At 38.7% G+C, this 20,726-nt stretch overlaps 1 protein-coding gene across 2 annotated transcripts; it reads right to left on the reverse strand.

The window, feature by feature from the left end:
- Positions 1–270: 270 nt before the first annotated feature.
- HRH4 (histamine receptor H4) lies at positions 271–12,637 on the reverse strand. 2 transcript variants are annotated; one of them, XM_037509724.1, is made up of 3 exons: positions 12,448–12,637; positions 6,491–6,654; positions 271–1,074 (listed from the first exon to the last, which is right to left on the reverse strand). In XM_037509724.1, exons 1-3 carry the CDS (start codon positions 12,635–12,637, stop codon positions 271–273), a joined length of 1,158 nt encoding a protein of 385 aa, XP_037365621.1. The 2 variants fall into 2 exon arrangements, with proteins under 2 accessions (XP_037365621.1, XP_037365623.1); XM_037509726.1 differs by lacking the exon at positions 6,491–6,654 and having other exon boundaries at positions 271–974.
- Positions 12,638–20,726: the final 8,089 nt, after the last annotated feature.

A 20,726-nucleotide genomic window follows, 5' to 3' on the forward strand; every position in this document is an offset into this window, starting at 1 on the left:
TAAAAGACAAAGAAGAGGTAATGGCCTAGAAAATACGTGATCTTTCTGTGGCTATCAGTTCACAAAATATTGTTGTGCATTTCTAATTATACCGTTATTATTCACTGGAATCATTTTCCATTGTCTTCCAGATTCTTATTTTTTTTTTTTAAGTTTTCAGGTGTTTTGATTTTTATGGACTTTCTTAGTAGCATGGGAAGGGAAAGATGAAAGCCACATCCAATCAATTTAGGTGAGAGACCAACATTTATGTAAGCAAGAAAATTTTCTTTATGAGCACATTAACTGACTGTGTGATGGTACAAGTGGCTTTTTTATACAAAAAATTTTCAAGAAAGCCTTCTGAAAGTGCTTGTGACACAATGGGTACAAAAAAGGATTAACAAAGGAATTGAACCACTGAAGCCAAAATGTGATTTCATATCCGATGGATTTAGGATGCTGATCTCGGCGGTAAATTGAACGAATAATTGTGAATAGAGAATAGGGAGCCCAGCAAATGATAAAAACACCCGAGAGAATGGCCAGAGACCCTGCTAATTTCTTGGCTTTAAGCAGCTCGAGATGTTCCCGCTGTCGAAAAGCTACAGAATCTGAATGGTGGAGGGAACTCATTTTGGAAGCAGCTACACCCCTGTTCATCTGGGTTCTTAAAGAAAGCAAGAGGCTGTTCTTCCTGTCTTGTCTCTCAGAACGATGGGACTTTGCTGCTTCCCTCGGTTCCAGGACTGCCACTCTTGACATACTCAATGAGTCTCCACAGTTAATGGAAGAGACAGAAGTGAGTCTGGGATATCTTTGCCACCTGCTGAGATTACCACGCTTCCATAGACTGCAATAAATGTACATGTTGAAATAAGCCACTGAGAAAACTGGGACCAGGAATTCCAAGAATGACGTTATAGCAAGAATATACCATTCTGAAAGGAATCCAGGTTCACAATTCGTCTTCTCATTCTTCCAAGAATCTGAAACTAGAATTATTGGCCCATACACTAAGAAGGCCAGCACCCAGACGCCCACCATCATAGCCACAATCCTCAAGATCCCAGTGTGCCGCGTTCTGTAAGACACCTAAAAGAGATGGAATAAATTATTTTCAGTATAATGAACTTCTATTGATTACAGAAAGCATACCACAGGTCCCCAGGAGTTTCAGGGATGTGCAAGAGATGGGGGCTGTTACCTGGACCTGGGTAATACAATGTGGGTCCAGAGGGACCCAGTGGAGCCTGGACCAAGATGTAGAGCTTCTTAGTGGTTTTCAAAGGCAAGGCTGTAACCCTCAAGGTTAAACACCTGACACTATGGAAAATACCAAGGTCAATATCTAAAATAAAGAAGCTGTATTTCCTGGTCCACTGATCTAAACTGTAAAACAACTGAAATTGGATATACCCTTACACAACGCTTCTCAACCTGCAGGTCAGGCCAAGGCAAGTTATTGTTGGTGTGTTTTCATGAAATAAGATAGTCCATGTCAAAATGCATCACACATGGTAAGGTATGATGGAACTTTTGCTTTGGGAATAAAGATATACATAGAGAGAAAGAAATCACATTGTAAAATGCATTCCTCGCAGTAGTCATAGTTAAAAAAGTATGAAAGCCACTGGCTGTTCCAATTCCAATATTCAAGGAGAATCTATTCTGTAATTTATACTGGGACTTCAAGGCGGGAGTCAGAAAGAGAAAGAACCCTTACATCACTCGTAAGGTAAACCATAAAAAGAAAGAAGTTTATATCTGCTTTGCAGAACACTACAGTGTTGACAATCACTTCTCTCTACAAGTGTTTCCACCTGAAAAAAAATGGTGCTAAGCTGTGGTAACCAGCCATTTTGAGACACGGTGGTACGATCATAGTCATTTTTAAGGGTGAAGAATATTGTAGATCCACCTGATTTCAAGGGCTGTCATCTGCAAGGAAAAAAGAGAATCTATGAGGGAGAATTGGCTTTCAAATCACAGGACCCCTGATCTTTGATAGATCCTGAAATACTTAGTATCTTCTTAAAGAAATCTAAAGATACCTAAAGCCAATCACCCTATATGAAGGATAAAAATATAAAACGAGGATTTTTTTAAAGATTTATTTTATTTATTTATGCACACAAGAACTGGGTTGTAGGCCAGAGGTGCGGGGCATAAGGGGATTCACCAGAGACAGAGTGGGAAACAGAACAGGTGGATCGACTGAAATACACTGCTGAGGAGAGCAATGGTTGAGACAGGAGAGATTTGCTGTGCCATGTGGGTTAGCTCCCTGGCTGGGGATTGAAATAATGCCGCAGTGGCTGGCGGGGCATCGAATTCATGCCTCAGTGGCTAGCCATAGCACTGAGACTAACCGCTGTACCACCAGGGAAGCCCTGAAAAAAAGATTTTTAAGGATAGCTGGAACAATCTCTCTTATTTTTTCCTCAAATCAGTGAGATTCCATTCAGCGTCAATGTTCCTTGTTTCCCTGAAAAAAAGTGATCTATCCATGATATGAGAAGATGACTCTCTTTTCTTTTGTTTTTAAGTCTCTGGGTTTTTAAGTCTCATATACAGTATTTTCTCCTTTCATCTAAAGGGTTCAACATTACCTAGCTCTTTCTTTTTTCTTTTATGAATTGTATATGTTCATTGAGAAGGCATCACCAATTGGCAGGAGGTAGAAAAAGTAAAGAAAACAAAACTAAGTTTTTTCTTAAACCACAGGGAAGTGTTCTTCCCCAAATTATGAGTATTTCTGAGGCTAAGCTAAAACACATATGGTGCTGACCACAAACTTCCACGCATAATGTACTTTTTTGCCTTCTGCTTGTCATGCCACTAATTAATGTGTCTTTTGCATGAAATCTAATGATTGTGAAAATGGTAACAATACCCAGATGGTCATAAAACAGCATTTAGGTTTTTTTTTTAATTGCTCTGTTCAGCCTTGTAATGATATGATGCAATATGTTGGAGGTGATCTCTTTTCTATTATGCATAAGGTCAAATGGGATAATGCACATCCCAGGGAATTGAGAAGACAATGCCAATCTCTTCATCTCTGGGTAGCATTTGACAGATAGACAGCTCAAGACAGATAGACAGCTCAAGACGTCTTGTATCCAGTCCCAAGCCAGTTGGAATGGCCCACCTCTCATCCTCTTTAGAATATGCCCCTATGCAGAAGGTTGTCATTCTCCTGCTCCCTCCACTGCCCCAGTAAGGTAGCCACACATTCTGCCAGTCAGGTTGCTTTTGCCCTAGAACTTGCTTACGTTTATAACAAATGGGGGTGCAGAGTCATTCTAAGTGCCTGCTATGGGTTGAACTGTGTACCCCCCCAAAAAGATGTGTTCAAGTCCTAACATTCATATTCAATTAAATCAAAGTGAGTCCTAACCCAGTAAAACAGGTGTCCTTAGATAAGAGGATACATAGACACAAGGGGGCAACACCAGGTGATGATGGAGGAGAGATTGGGGTGGTGCATCTACAAGCCAGGGAACCCTAAGGATGGCCCGTAATGACAGCAGCTTAGAGAAAGTTGGGCAACCAGCTCAAGGGAAGTATGGCCCTACCTATCCCTTAATTTCCAACTTTTAGCCTCCAGAACTGGAGCAAATAAGAGTGTTCCTTTCAGTCCTGGTGTATGGTATTTGGTTACAGCAGTCCTAGGAGACAAGCTAGCCCACCTACGATGATATTCTTCACAGTCTTGATTTTACCTTCAAGCTTGTTTCTTCCTCTACAAGTAAAGAAAACCTCTCCCCTCACTACCTCAATTCTGCTGCATACATTTTCATTCCCATGCCCTCCAGTTATGCTGTTCTACTTCCCCTCACCTTCCAGAAAACTTGCCTGAGGTCTGTAATCAGGCCTATTTTCAGATTTCCTCTCCCAGGCCCAGCCCACTGCTCTGCATTATCACGCTGCCTTCTCCACTTTCAGCTGCAAGAGCTCAGCTTCCCCACTATCACTTCCAAGAGCTCACCACATCTTTGAAGGCTTCCTTCTGGCCTCAGCTGTGTCTAGCTCACAACCAACAGAGGTGCCAGGGTTGTGAGTGCCGCCAGTGGACAGTGACCCACAAACCTGCACTTGCTCCTTACCTTCTTGGCTCCTGCTCCATTCTGGGGGTGGGGGCTCGCTCACTGGGCCCTCATGAGTTTACAGCCTGAATTATCAGGGGAATTCCAGAGCCAAGAGAAGGAAACAGCCCACCCATTTTCTTTCTTCTGGACCCCACTAATCTCTCCCTAACTTCCAAGCACTATTTCTTTTTTTAAAGATTTATTTATTTATTTATTTACCGGTGGCCAGGGAGCAGGCGGGATCGAACCAGCGCCGCGGAGGCTGCGGGCAGCTTCGCAACCCAGCGCTCAACTGCTGAGCCACCAGGGAGGCCCCCCCCCAAGCACTGTTTCTAAATGAGCAACCGTCCAATGAAACTGAGCTAGATTCAAGAACTCAGATGTTCCTCAAAGAGGGTGCAGTCAAGTTCCAGTGAAGATTAAAAAGAAAAATTAACCCAGAAAGAAAGGAAAAACTTTAACTACAGATGGGAAAGACTATGAATGAGAGGACTAGTTTTCCAACATTTTGACTGTGACCTAAATTCATTTTACATTATAACAAAGACTATAGGCAGAGAGAAGTATTCATAAAAAAAAATTTGCCTTTACTGTGTGCAAACATTCTGATATTTTATTCTCTAATCTTTGTTCCATTCTACTTTGCTCCTTTCTATATTTTTTCATTTAAAAAATTGTAACTGAATACAACCCACTGAATGGATTTATTGATTCAATAGTGGGGCAAGCTCTACAGTTTGAAACACATAAGATTATAGGGGTCTGAATTACCAATCCAAATTCACAGTTCATCCAGTATAAACTGCGGTGGACTCTGGTGTCAGTGAGGTACTCACTGACTGTCCTCTGCTAGCTGTCCTCGCACATCTGCTCTCCCCTTCTTCCTGGCCTTGTGCTGGGTCAGCTGGAGAACACATTTCCCAGCTTGCCCTGCATCAAGGTGGGACCGTGAGACTAAGTTTCACCAATAAAATGTGAGCAGAAATGACTGTATGATTCTGCACTACTTGGTTAAAAGAAAATCCCTTGCGCCAGACTTCTGCCCTTTGTCCTTCGTGTCTAGTACCTGGAGGGTTGACAATCTGGCTCTGACTTCGCAGAACAGGGTAATGACCTAGGGCAGAGTCCAGCAGATTACTGTTTATGGAACAAATGTGATCCACCACCAGCTTGTATAAATAGATTTTTCGGAAGAGAATGAAACTTTTTTTCCACATTATCTAAAGATGTTGTCACGCAATAACAGAAAATGTGGGCAGTTGCAACAGAAACGATAAATCCCACAGAGTTAAAAATATCTACTATCTGGCTTTATATATAAGTTTGCTGGTCCTGCCCTAGAAGATAGTGCCACACCATTAGCCTAAGTCCCTGAATGAGTTTCTGGAGTAGAGCCATCTAACTTTTCTGGATTGTTCTGCAAGTGAAAAATAAACTTCTGTCTTGTTTGAGGCTCACCATGTTGTTGTCTCTTTGTTACAGCAATCTCTTTGCCTTATCCTCAGCCTGCTGACTCCAAAAGGCACAGTCCTTCCAGCCAGAGATGGCACTGTCTTCCGCAATTCCAGTACCACACTGAGTCCATTGTCCTGAACACATTTGTTTATGGACCTGTCTCCTCATTAAACTATTCTGTTCCTCAAAAATAAGACTGCTGATGCATTCATTTCTCATCCTAGTACTTAGCAAAATCCTGCCACACAGTAGCAGGATTTGGGTCCCTGGGATTTAGGAATGATAGAAGTTGTCCATGGAGGTCTGAAAGATTTCAGACCACAGCCCAATAGTATGGCCCCCTTCCATCATGTACTACTTAAATCAACTTTGCTTTCTCCGTTGTTATATTGCTGATAAATTTAGCTTAAGAGTTCTCACTAACTTGTTGACGAGGCTATTTCAAAGCTTGCGGAAGTTCAGATTTTCTTGAGATGGGTCCTAATGTGGCATGGGCACTTGATATTTCTGATCCGTCTCACTGGCTAAGACAGTTCCCCAGTAAGCTGCCTTTTCTTTTGACAATTCAAAATTGATCTTTTGGCAATCAAAAGGCTTCAAAGTCTTTTTACTACTTCCATCTTGAGCAAAAAAATTTAGTCTCAATTTGTCCAAGGAATGAAACTGATAAGCCTACTGAGAATCTCAAATATATTCAGTCTATTGGGGACTCAGTATGCCTAAGAGTTTCTTTAGTACCTTCTCACTTTTAGTGGCACAGAGGGGAGTGACTTACCCAAATCACATACATAAATATTCACTAAGGGTTAACAAGAACTTTGTGGTAGGTTACAAAAGGATCATCATGTTCCCTAAAGGTTTGTTAATTAAACAAAAAATTAAACTTGAAAGACTGGGGTGGGGGCACCGGGATGTACAAGTATATAACCATCTGAGAAAGATAAATTAATGTTTTGACTTACAGCATTCGAGACTGACTGGTATCGATCATAGCTGATGAGCACAATATTGTACACAGATGTAGTACATAAAAGATAATCAGTAAGGAGCCAAAATGTACAGATTTTATCTCCAAAGTTCCAGTTGAACAATGTGTGAGGAATGTACAGAGGAATGGAGATCATGCCTGTATAGAGGGAAAAATAAGAGTAAAAAAAAGCTCCTATGAGTGAATACATAGGTACATGGCACAATAACGTATCTGAATTGACCACAAATGACTTCTTATAATTTAGCAATTTATTGCATTTCCTCAACATACTCAGGATTGATTTCCTACACATTCTTTAAATAGCATAAAAAATATTTATTTATTTATGCATATAAGAACTGAGTACAGGCCAGAGGTGCAGGTGGTGAGAGGATTTACCAAAGACAATGGGGAACAGAACTGGTAAATTGACTGAAATACACTGCTGAGGGGAGCAGCAGGCGAGACAGGAGAGGTCTGCTACACCGTGTGAGTTCCTCCCTGGCCGGCCAGGGATCAAGCTCATGCTGCAGAAGCTGCAGATATCTTCACAGTGCTGTGCTTAACACCCTTGAGCCACCAGGGAGGCCCTAAATAGCATTTTTATAATAGCTGTCATGAACATCATACTTTCAATGGTCCCCTATTATTTTCCAAACTACATTCAGTTACTGACATATATTTTTAGCATTTACAGCATGATCATGACCATTTATGTTCATGATCAAATCCAAAGAGGTTAAGCCATCTGTCCTCCAAAACAAACCCCACATTTCACATCTCTTTGCCTTTGCCAACATCATTTACTTCATAGAATGCCCTCTCTTCCACTGAGTCTGTCTACTTCCTTCTCATCCTTCACCCAGTTCAAAAATGGTTTCTTCCTTTTCGTCTTTCTTGGAATGTCCTTGATGGAAGTGACCCCTCTGTCATCTGTACTCTCCTGGCACTTTATTTCCCTCTCCTCCACTCTCCCCTCCTGCAAATACATTCTACTTTATATCATAGCATCTTTTAACTTCTCATGTTATAAATTAAACTTTATATCTCTCACATCTAGAGTAGTACAATGGTTACACATTAACTTAAATAAATTAATAGCAGCTAATATATATTATATTATATTATACTTAGTACATGCCAGGGGTTGTGCTAAGTGCATTACATATATCATCTCACTTAATAGTCATAGAAACATTGTGAGTTAGAGATCAAGCTGAGTTAGCATATAATGATGTTGAAGCTCAAAAAAGAGTCAAAATCAGCCCAAGATCCAGTCAGCTATTAAGTGAAAGACTAGATTTGAAACCAGGCAATGTGACTTCAGAACTCCTGACTTTAACTGCTACCTTTCATTGAATGAACAAATACAGAAGTGGTTCAGCTCAGCACAGAAACGGCTTAACTATTAAAAATGACTAACCTCACCTCCCTTCCCCTTAGTTTTGTAAGGGTTTTTAATTGTACTGACATTTCAGACAGGTGAAACTACTCACTGAGAACATAATCTAGTAAGTGGAAGCATGGTTGAAATCTTACTGTGTTTAGTATCTTCATATTTTATAGGTACTTGGCAGGAATTCCCATTTTTCATATGAGAACCAAGTTAGTCAGTCTATTATGAAGAACAATAGCAAAGATGAAAGAAAGGAAATGGAAAAAAAGAGACAGAGAGAGAGAGAAGGGTGAAGAAAAGCCTGAATTCTCCCAGAGCAAGATGGCATGAGGCCACAACAGTGTGGGTTCAGAATCTGTAGGAGTGAATGCAGAATTAGGGCCTGTGTTTACATACAAATACACGAGACAAGTCACCACAGAAATGAAGAGCTAGGTGGTCAGTTTTTATTTGTAGTTCAAATTTCCTGCTTGTTTTATGTTTCAATTATATTTTAATGATAAATAAGCTTCCTTGTGGAGCCTTCCATCTCAAAGATGTGTGTGTGAAAGCACACCTCAGGTATGAAATAGGTCACCAGTTTCACCTAAGACAAAACAAAGTATCTTTAAAAACAGAGACATTCATTTTATTTTGGCCCAGAGCTGTGGCTTCCAAAGTCCCCAGTGCAGTTTCCACACAAACACTCATTTCCTCCATGGGATGAGAAGGACGTTTGTGATGCCAGTAATAATTTACGGTACAAACACCACCTCTCCCTCATTCCACTCCAGCCCCCTGGCTTCAAATATATTGCCTTCCCCCTCACATATTTGCACTTGCTCCTGGGCATGAAATGCTCTTCCTTCAGATTGCTCCTTCTGTTTGCTCAAATGCGTCTTTCTCAGTGAACCCAACCCCTAAAGTTTAAATTTAAACCTAATCTCTAATGCACCTTCTCTCCCTCACCTCTGCTAGATTTTCCTCCATAATAATGATCACCCTGGGCCTCCCCGCGGCGGTACAGCGGTTGAGCGCTGGGTTGCGAGGCTACCCGCAGCCTCTGCAGCACCGGTTCGATCCCTGGCTGCTCCCCGGCAGACCAGAGGAGGGTCCCACATGGCACGCAGACCTCTCCTGCCGCCCGCTGCTCCCCTCAGCAGTGTACTTCGGTCCTTCTGCCTGCTCTGCTCCCCGCTCTGGCTCTGGTGAGTTCTCTCACCCTCCCGCGCTTCTGACTGTACCCAGTGCTTGTATAAATAAATAAATAAATAAATCTTTAAAAAAAAATAAAATAATGATCACCCTTTAAAATACCATATGATTTTATTTACTTATTATTGTTGTTAATCATCTATTTCACCACTCCTGCTTCTAGTTGGAAAAGAAGGATGATGAGGGCAGACATTTTTGTCTGCATTTCCACTACTATACACTCCGCACTTCAGTGGCCATACATGGAGACACCCCATTCTTATTGGGAACATCTTTGTTCAGAAATCTCAAGCACAGGCCCCCTTAGTTAGGTACAGTTTTACCTCATCCTCCCTACCACCACAGACTAGTCCCCTTTGGAATAGTCAAACTACATAATTGACTTTAAATGCTCAGTGCCATCTAAAACTTGAAAATCCAGGGCCTCCCCTGGTGGCGCAGCAGTTGAGCACTGGGCTGCGAACTGCCCACGGCCTACAGCGCTGGTTCTATACCCGGTCGCCGGCAAGGGTCCCACATGGTGCAGCAGACCTCTCCTGCCGCGCCCGCTGCTCCCCTCAGCAGTGTATTTCAGCAGTCTGTCTGTTCTGTTCCACACTCTGGCTCTGGTGAATTCTCTCACCCTCCCGCGATTCTGACTGTACCCAGTGCTTGCATAAATAAATAAAAAGTTGAAAATCCAGAAATAAACCCCAGATTTACAGTCAACTAATCTTTGACAAAGGAGCAAAGAATATGCAATGGAGCAAAGAAAATTTGTTCAATGAATGATGCTGGGAAAACTGGGTCGCTACATGCAAAAGAATGAAGCTTGACTACTACCTCACACCATGCACATAAACCAACTCAAAATGGATTAAAGAACTAGATATAAGACCTGAAACCATAAAATATATAGAAGGAAAGATAGGAGAAACACTACATGACATCCACCTCAGCAACGTCTTTAAAGACTCATCACCCAAAGTAGTGATAGTGAAGGCAAAGATAAACAGCTGGGACTACATCAAATTAAAGAGCTTCTGTACAGCTAAAGAGACAGTAACCAATACAAAGAGACACCCCACCAACTGGGAGAAAATTTTTGCACACAACACTAATGATAAAGTACTGATCACAAAAATCTACAAAGAGCTGATGAGACTCAACAAAAACAAAGTAAATAATCCAATCAAAAAATGGGCAGAAGAGCTTAAAAGAAACTTCTCCAAAGAGGAAATGCAAATGGCCAAAAGACATATGAAAAAATGTTCAAAGTCACTTGTTATCAGGGAAATGCAAATCAAAAATGCAATGAGATACCATCTTACACCAGTGAGAATGGCACATATTAAAAAAACTAGCAACAACAAATGTTGGCGAGGGTGTGGAGAAAAAGGAACTCTCCTGCACTGCTGGTGGGAGTGCAAAATGGTCCAACCACTATGGAAAGCTGTGTGGATATTTCTCAACCTGCTAAAGATGGAGCTTCCATATGATCCAGCAATTTCACTCCTAGGTATTTATCCAGAGGATACAGAATCATTAATTCCAAAGGGCACCTGCACCCCTATATTTATAGCAGCACTATTTACAATAGCTAAGTTACGGAAACAACCCAAATGCCCAAAAATAGATGACTGGATCAAGAAGATGTGGTACATATATACCATGGAATATTACTCAGCAATCAATAAAGATAAACTCATGCAATTTGCAGCAACGTGGACGGAGCTGGAAGGGATCATGCTCAGCGAAATAAGCCAGAAAGAAAAAGAAAAATACTGGATGGTCTCACTCATAGCAGGAATTTAGAAAACCTAAATAAGAGACCAGGAAAAAGACTAATTATAATAAAGTAAAAATCAAAATCAACAAACAACTATAAACTACAAACACACTATGGGACTAGGGGAGGGAGGAGAGGAGGGATTAGGGTTTAAATAAGGGGGATGGGAATAAGGGAGTTAAAGGAGAGGAGGCAAAAGAGAGTAACCAAAAGAGAAAGTAACCAAAAGAAGAGAAACCCCACGGCCTGGGGGAAAATTTTTAACATAAAATTTTAATCCATCCAATCACTCACTTCTAAAAATACTTAAATCTCCACATGGTCTGCTGAGAAAAGTCCAATCAAGACTCACACTAGTATTCAAAGTCTTCATATACAGACTCCGACCACTCCAGCTGTTTCCATACAGCCATTAGCACACCAGCCAGCCCTGAGCTCATAATTAAAAAGGCACACAATAACCTTCTACCAGCATGCCCATGAGGATTCCAGGGGTTCTCCTATCCACTCCCTTTCTATCGTGCAAATTCTACCCATCCTCTGAAGCTCACGTGCCTTCTCTTCCTCTTAGTGCCCACAGCATTTGGTAGGTATTCATGGGTTCCACATCACTCTATACCGTTGTAATTTGTGAACTTCCCTCATACTACATACCATTTTTGAAACTTACTGAAGAAAAAAACCTTCTGTATATCTCCTCAATATCCAGTCAGGCTTGAGTACCTAACAGTACTTACACATGGTAGATTCTCTACTGATATTTGTAACCTTGGTTTGAGATGAAACATATCTGCAGCAAAATGTGAAGAGAAGGGAACTAACATGTTTTGTTGAGCAACCATTGTGTTCCAGGCAATAAACTAAGCATTCTCTGAGTTTTGTTTCATTTTAACATAAATGCAAGCATTTATACGCTATAGACAATGACATTAAATTATAAAGCTCCATTAAAACAATATCATCAGTTCACATTTCTACACATTTGCTTATTATAATAAACATTGTTTTAAAATGATCACTGAACAGTAAGAAATTACAAAGTGCATGTTTCCAAATAAAGGTTAATTTGACTTGCATTATCTCTTGTGATTATATGGTGTTATCATGCCATTATATGCAAGATAGTTTAGTGCTAATGTATTTTATATTATTCTATACCATGTCATAAAATAATATTGTTAGCCATACTATTTAACTGACCTGAATGCTTCATCATTTGATTTGTTACTCGTTACCGGTATGTACATTATTTCCTATTATTCCCACTCTGTGATAATAAGAAATCTATGTTCACTTAAAGAGGAATACTTATGAACCTAAATATACAAGGTAAATAACTCCAGAAATAAATGACATTAAGACTAGACAATTTTATAACTATGAAAATCTCCCCTACAAAACTGATATACACATTATATAGCATTTCCCTGAAGTGCCATTTAGCTCCCCTCCCCCATGACTTTAATCCTTAATTTTTTGGTTTTTAATCATCCCCAATTTCAGTTTCTTAAACTAACAAGAGTTTAGTTAAAGGTTTTAGAAATAAATTATAGTTGGGAAAGATTATCTTATATAAAGATATATAACTTACCCACAAAGAAGTCAGAAATGGCCAAGTTCAGAAAAAAATAATTACTCCGATGTCTAAGGTTTTTGTCCATCACGAAAGCAATAATGACTATGGCATTTCCTACCATTATAGCAAAAGCTAGCAAGCTCATTAAAAATGCTAAAGTAATGCGAGTGCTTGGTGAATAAGTTGTTGTGCTATTATCTGACATCACACCCAATGATGTAGAAGCAGCTCAATACAGCAAATTAATCCAGTAAGTCGATTCTTACAAGAACAGTTTCTGATCACATATCTAAAACATACAATTTCCTACTCACAACATTTTTCAGAATCTAATCTCATAGCACTTCCTGAATCTTGATAAAGCAAAGTTGTAGTAACAGTTTCCCTTTAACTAACACTAAAAATTTATTTCTAAAAGACAATGAAAGGTTTGATCTAAAAGACAATGAAAGGTTTGATCTTAAACATTTAATGTAATTTATCCATTTCCCTTTAATAGAGTAATAATATATATTTGAAATACAATTGTTATATTGATTAGATAAAAAAAACTGGGATTAAATGGGATTTATTTTTAAAACTAACATAGATCTGAGCTCTAGGGACTAAGCTCACCATCCTGTCCAACAAAAAGTGGACAGAATAAATGAGGTGATTTTTTTCAAGGCACTGGATGTCAGCAGTGAACATTTTAAACCCTGAGAGAAGGGAATAAAATGAAGTAGGCCTTGCCATTGCCCCAAGCTACTTTCTCGAGAGAGAGTATCCAGGGCACTGAGCAGAGTGGAGACAAATAGAGGGAGTCCAGCTGACTGGCTAGATGATGAGAGTCAGGGAACCCCACACAGGACTCTTGTCACAGAGCTGCCTAGAGAGGGAAGTCAAAAGATCTGCAAAGGAGCTTCCTCAAAAATTCACCAGTTTTGGGTCTCCCTGGTGGCACATGGGGTTAAGCACCGCACTATGAAGCAATCCGCAACCTTTGGGGGGGGGAACACAAGTGGCGCAGTAGACCTCTCCTATCTCCCCCGCTGTTCCCCGCAGCAGTGTCCTCGGTCCATCTGCCTGTTCTGCTCCCTGCTCTGACTCTGGTGAGTCCTTTCACCCCCCGCATCTCTGGCCTGTACCCCAGCTCTTGTATGCATGGATAAATAAATCTTTAAAAAAAAAAAATTCACCAGTTTACCAATTAGTACAGTATGTGAGGAAATGTTGTGAGGCATAAAAAAGAACCCTTAAAAATAGTAGAGGGAACAGTACCCAGTGTTCACTGGGAGCCAGTTACAGAGATCGTTCCCAGGATGATTTCATCAGCCTGATGAAACTCCTAATTTCTGGGGACTGGGTGGTCTACTTAAGAAGATCTCGCTTCAGTAGACAGGAATAGTTTCCCTTTTACTAAACATTGCTTGGATCCTGACTAACAAATCTTAAAAGGAAGATCTAAAGGACCAACTGTTTCCAAGTAATTTAACTGTAGCCTTGAACACAATTCACAAATATTTATAGAACATCATACTATTCAGTCTCCAACAAGGTAAAATTTAAAACGTCTAAAATTCAATTAAAAATTATCAGGCATGGCAGGAAACTGACAAAGATGACCCATAATTGGGAGAAAACACAATTGAAACCATCCAGAATTGAGAGAAATTAGAATAAACAGATAAGAACATGAAAACTATTATATCTGTATTTTGTATTTTTAAAAAGTCAATATGCCAATAGAGAAGATATTTTCAAAAGACCTAAATCAAGTTTCTTGAACTGAAAATTAGACTATGTGAACTAAAAATACACTATAAAGGATTAATGACAGATCAAACACTGCAGAAGATTGGTGAACTTGCACACACAGCAATAGAAACAACCCAAAAAAACCCACAGAAATAAAAGACAGTTCACTTTTTTCCAACAAAGTGACTTATTTTTTTCCCACAAGGCTAAATTCAGTATAATATTCGTTTTCATATTTCATATTTCAAATACCTACACATTTGTTTTCATATTCATATTTCTTCTAACCTGTATTATCAATATGCCAAACTTAACCACTTTCTGTGCAAGCACTATGGTGTGATGATCTATTTTATTTGATTACCCTCAATGTAATTCATTGTAGTGATTCATATCAGTGATTAGAATGCTTCTCCCTACAGTTGCTCCTGCATTCTCAATCAGCTTCTTCTGCATATCATATGAAGAAAAAATTATGTGGTGTTATTACATTCTTTCTTCTCTAAAACCAGGAGAAACAACAATATTATATAGAGGCTAGGTCAATTAAATGTCATCAGCATATTATATTATAGTTTAACTCGTGTTACAAGTGTGAAAGCCCAAGATCTTCTGAGTCACATATCAACATTTCATATTAATGAATAAATTACTCAGGTTCCAAATGAAGATATTATCTGATGAAAAACAGGAAAAGCCAAGCTTTCAAGGACTCTTTTTAAAAACCAAGAAACACAAGTACACACAATGTACACTAACAAATTGTTAACTAAACCAGTTAAAGATTAACCCTAAAAAAATATATATTAGAACTCTGCCATACCCTCATACAAGGCAGTGAACAAAGGGCATTAAAGCAATTATCATTATCTCAGTTACCACTCATCCTCTCGAAAAGATACAGATGGTACAGAACATTTTTATATGTGCGTCTTGTCTTCAAAAAAAGTCTACTCAAAAAAAAGTCTATTCAAGTCCTTTGCTTACTTTTCAGTTGGGTTTTTCATTACTTTCTTGCTGAATTGTAAAAATTTCTTCATATACTAGGCTCTTATATATACTGTGGAAATCACACTGCTCTGGTCTTTGTGTCAACTACATCGATGTGCTATTTGGTTTTTTTTAAATAAGATATTGGAAGAATCCTCATTGTTTGAATGCTAGTGAGCTTTCACATTGATCTGAAGAATCAGTGAATTTTCTCTTTAATATTGTATTTCCTAAAAAAAATTCTGTCATTTTAAATTTCTTCTTCATGAGCTTGAAATATACTTTGATGTTTAAAATCTAAATGTTGTTAAAATGGTAAAAAATGAAAAATTCACTTCCAAATCTGATCACTATGGTGATATTTACACAAGTTAGCTAACATATCCAAGCATGGTTCTATGTGTTAAGAACTTGGAAGTCACAACTGTACCAACAATAAGTAAAAAGCAGAACAAAATTCAAAAATCAACAACTCTTCTTGGATCCATAAGGGAAAGACAAAGGACAAAATACTGTTCATGAGATTGGAGAGACAGGAGACTACAGGGAGCCATGAGTTGACAGAGCAGCCTCTGAAAATAGAAGACACTGTAGGAACCAACATTGGAGCAGGAAAATATGAACTGTGAGTGAAAAATTGCTGGCGGCTCACTGTGTACACGTCTGAGAGTTTAAAACTCCAGGGGGTGCCCAGCCATAAATTTACTTCCAAGAGCTTGACTAGGGTTCACACAGTTGCTAACAGAGAAATGTCCCCTTATATTTTCTGCAGAGGGAGAAGAAAAGGAACCATTTTGAAATAGGCCAGGCCATTCTGTTCTTTTTTTCAATATAATTTATTTATTTATATATATTTTACATTATCATTCATTTTTGTACAATGTTTACTTTCTCCTCTCAGATGTAGTCCCTATAGAATTCCCACCACCAATTCACCCATGTACCATCACCATAGACTACTACCTCACACCATGCACAAAAAATCAATTCAAAGTGGATAAAAGAATTGAACATAAGACCTGAAACCATAAATATATATAGAAGAAAATATAGGTAAAACACTACATGACATACATCTCAGTAACATCTTTAAAGACTCATCCCCCAAAGCAAAGAAAGTGAAGGAAAAGATAAACAGCTGGGATTACATTACACTAAAAAGCTTCTGTACAGAGCATTCTGTTCTTATCAAGGTCTGTGCTCAAGGGAAACTAGTTAATCAGAGATTAACCTGCTGGGTATATTGAGAGTAACTGAAATGGAGAACGAGAAGTACCCAACCCCAACCCACTCTAGCCAGCCATTCCCACCATAAGAGGGACAAACTCATTAGAAGACTGGGATCTAACCCCGGGGCTCTGGACTGAGCCCACACCTAGCCATCACATTGCTAAAGTCCTATCTACAGCTGTTCTTGTCAGGTTTAGCTATTAAGAAAAAATGACAAGGCAAACCAAAAGGTAAAAAACACAATTTGAAGACAGAATACATGGGGATGTTAAAATAATCAGACCAGAAATTTAAAATAAATATGATGTGCTACGACTCTAATGGATAAAGTAGTCAGCACGCAAGATTAGATGAGCAATGTAAGTAGAGATATGAAATTCTATGAAACAACCTAAAATAAATGCTAGAGATAAAAAATGCTGTAACAGAAATGAAAAATACCTTTTATGGGCTCATTAGTAGACTGAATATGATTGAGTGAGAATATTTGAGCTAGAGGATCTGTCAACAACATCCTCAAACATCAGAGAACAAAAAATGGAAAGAAATAGAACAGAATATCTGAGGACTGTGGGGTTACTACAAAAGATTATAGGAAAACCAGGAAAATAAAGAGAGAGGACAAAAGGAATATTGAAACAATAATGACTAGAATTTCCCCAAATTAATTTCAAATACCAAATCACACATGGAGGAAACTCAGAGAATTCCAAGCAGAATAAACAGAAAAAAAAAATTAAAACTATCCCTAGGCATATCATTTTTTTCCTTTATTTATTTACAGGTCAAATATGATGTCTTTTATTTACATCTCTAGCCTGTGATCTATCCCCAATCATGCACATTAAATCAGCATTTTATTTTAAGAGCTCCCAAGGTAGGGTATTCTATATTTTTCTTAGAAGTTTATTAGAAAGTTTTCCTCTCTAATCTAAACTCATTTTCCCTTGGATTCCTTTAGATGCCTTTATATTTTCTCACTGATTTAAAGAAATTCATCTTATATTGTTAAGGTTATCCTTCATTTAAATTATTCCATTTAAAAAACACCTTATTTTTTGAGTAGTTTCTTTCTTTTTTCCTTTATTGACTATGGTGGGATTGCTTCCAGGACCTGCCCAAGAGCTCGCCAAGGTCCGTGGAGGGATACCTAAGGGCCTTGACAGTTGTACTTTTGTGCTCTCAGGGCCCACCACACGGCACCAGGGCTCACCTGGCTCACCCAAGTGGGCTACCTGTTTGGCCTGTTCCACTGCTTGCTGGGGACCCCACCTCCAGATGCTATTCTTAGCGTGTGTTGTAATCATCTGCTTTTCCTTCAGGAGTATATTGGCCTTGTTCTGCTGCAACCTGGCTGTATGTGGAAAAGGTGAGCCCAGCATCTTCAATTTGCCACCTAATTGCCCTTGCATCATTTTCTTTCTTTTTAATTTTTAGTATTACTTTTTTATTACTTTTTTATTACTTACCATTAGTTTACAATACTATATGAATTTGGGGAGTATGCTTCACTACACCTACCACCAAAGTTCCAGGGTCATTCCTACTAATAGACTGAGCCCTTCTTCCCATTCCTTCTGCTGCCTGCCTTCCTCCCCGGTAACCACCATATTAGTTAGTTCATTTGCTTTATTTATATTCCACAAACGAGAGACCATCCAGTAATTATCAAAGCACAGAAAATCAAAGATGAAGAAAAAAATCCTGAATGAAACGAGAAGAAATAAACATCTATAGAAGAGAAAAGATAAGATTTGTATTCAACTTTTCAGAAATCCTGCAATCAATAAATGAGTGGAGTGTAATACAATAGTGTATGGCTTAATAACAAGGATACTTTGGAAAAACACATCATTAGGCAACTTCTACATTGTGTGAACATCATAGAGTAGAATTACACAAACCTAAATGGTATAGCTTACTACCCACTCAGGCTACCTCAGATAGTCTATTGGGACCACCACCAAATATTTAGTCTATCATTGATGAAAATGTCAATAAGTGACACATTACTGTATTTAAAGAGTTGGGGGGGGGTGGGAAACACACCAATCTACAATTCTGTACCTTGTGAAAATTATCCTTCAAAGGGGAAGAAGGGTCTCCTTGATGGCACAAGGGGTTAAGCTAGCCACAGTCTCTACAGCACCAGTTCCATCCCCAGCCTGCCACGGAGCTACCCACATGGCACAGCAGACCTCTCCTGTCTTGCCTGCTGCTCCCCTCAGCAGTATTATTTTAGTAGATCCTCCTGCTCTGCTCCCCACTCTGTCTCTGGTGAATCATCACACCCTCTGAACCTCTGGCCTGTAGCCCAGTTCTTGTATGCATAAATAAATAAATCTTTTCTAAAAAATGAAGGAGAAATAAAGACTTTCTCAAACAAAAATTGGAAATTGCATTGCCAGTAGACCTGCATTGCAAGAAATGCTAAAGAAATGTTAGAGAGAAGGAAATAATATAGGTCAGAAACTCAAATCCTCATAAAGAAAGGAAGGTCACTGAATAAGGAATGTGAAGGCAAATAAAAACTTTCATTTTTCCTAACTGATCTAACATTTTGAGTTTACTCAAATTAATACCAACAATTTATTTGGGTGAGCTGGTGGTGGGGTGCTCTATGGTGGCATTACCTGATGGGGATACCCCAACATTACTTCAGTTAAAAATAAACAAATAAATAAAAATAAATAAATCCTATACACCATGGAATATTACTGAGCATTCAAAAAAGATAAACACATGCAATCTGCAGCAACATGGATGGAGCTGGAAGGGATCATGCTCAGCGAAATAAGCCAGAAAGAAAAAGAAAAATACCGGATGGTCTCACTCATAGAAGGAATCTAGAAAACTTAAATAAGGGACCAGGAAAAAGAATAACTATAAGAAAGAAAATATCAAAATCAACAAACAACTATGAACCAGAGACACTCTATGGGGGGTGGGGAGTGGGGAAAAGAGGGATTGGGGTCAAAAGGGATTGGGGTCAAAATAACGGGGTTATAATTGTATGGGGAATATAAAAATAAAATTTAAATAAAATGTAACCATGTTTTTCATGCATGTTAAAAATTTAAAAAATAAATAAATCCTTGGTCTATACACCTTGACTAGATCCAGAGCTTTCCATGAATCTAATTAAGCAATCTTTCAATAGCAGCCTATAGATTTAGGTCTTTATAAACTTTTCAAAACTGAATACAAAGACATTAGATAACTTGCCCAAGCTTGCCAAGCTAGCAAAAAGCAGAAATAGGATTCAAATTTGAGATACTCCAGAGACCCAACTGTAAGCTACCATGCTATATTGCCTTCCTAAGGGAGCTTAACAATTTGGTGATCTCAATGTCAACTTAAAAGTCTAGTCACTGCTAAAATCCCCAGAAATTATCTTAAATAAGAGGTATTGCTATAGGACCTTTCTCCCCTAAACGGCAAAGAAAAAATAATATTTATTTATTGACTTTATCAGTTGCTTACCACATACTAAGCACCATGGAAGGCACTTCATTTAACCCTTAAAATATCCCAAACATGAAGTAGTCATAATTCACATTTTTACATATTAGGAAACTATAAGCAAGAAGTTCCCTCATACATTCATAGACTTAAGTTTACCAGGGTGGTGATAGAGTAGGGAATTTACAAAGTAGGTCCAGATAATGACTGAATAACATACAAAGGGGATTCTGGAATGTTAATGTTGTCTCTTTTTCTTAATTAAGTGCTAATTATAAAACTATTTTATGAAAATTCATCAATAAAAAGTTCACTTTAAAAAATGTCACTTCTATACTTGGACATTCATATGCAAAAAAAAATGAATTTCAAATCAAATCTTACACAATAAAAATTAACTGAAAATGGATAGGGCCTCCCTAATGGCACAGGGGTTAAAGTTTCAGTGCTGTCAAGCTATCTCCAACCATTGCCATGAGTTCGATCCCCAGGGAGCTGACTCACATGGTGCAGCAGACCTCTCCTGCTATTCTCCTCCAGAGTGTATTTCAGTAGATCTACCTGTTCTGCTCCCCACTGTCTCTGGTGAATCCTCTCAACCACCCCAACACCTCTGGCTTACACTCAGTTCTTGTATGCATAAATAAATGAATCTAAAAAAATAAATAAAATAAAAATGGATAATAAATCTATACAGAAAATACAAACTTTAAAAAACAGAAGAAAATTCATCTTCTAGGGCTAGGAAGTCCCTCCATATGATACCAAAATATGATAAAGATAAAAAGGATAAATTATATCTCATCAAAATTTAAAACTTTTACTGAGAACAACTGTTGAGAATGAAAGACAAGCTACAAACTGGGAGAAGGTAT

The sequence above is a fragment of the Talpa occidentalis genome, unplaced genomic scaffold (assembly GCF_014898055.3).
Source record: "Talpa occidentalis isolate TD23 unplaced genomic scaffold, MPIMG_talOcc4v2.1 talOcc4.13, whole genome shotgun sequence".
NCBI lineage: Eukaryota > Metazoa > Chordata > Mammalia > Eulipotyphla > Talpidae > Talpa > Talpa occidentalis.

What these genes read in the sequence shown, in the direction of transcription:
- HRH4 (XM_037509724.1), bottom strand. Translation starts at nt 12,637, where the DNA reads ATGTCAGATAATAGCACAACAACTTATTCACCAAGCACTCGCATTACT. An exon ending in CATTTCTGACTTCTTTGTGG is followed by an intron (nt 6,655 to 12,447) that starts GTAAGTTATATA and finishes CCCTCTATACAG; the next exon opens with GCATGATCTCCATTCCTCTG. An exon ending in ACCAGTCAGTCTCGAATGCT is followed by an intron (nt 1,075 to 6,490) that starts GTAAGTCAAAAC and finishes CATCTCTTTTAG; the next exon opens with GTGTCTTACAGAACGCGGCA.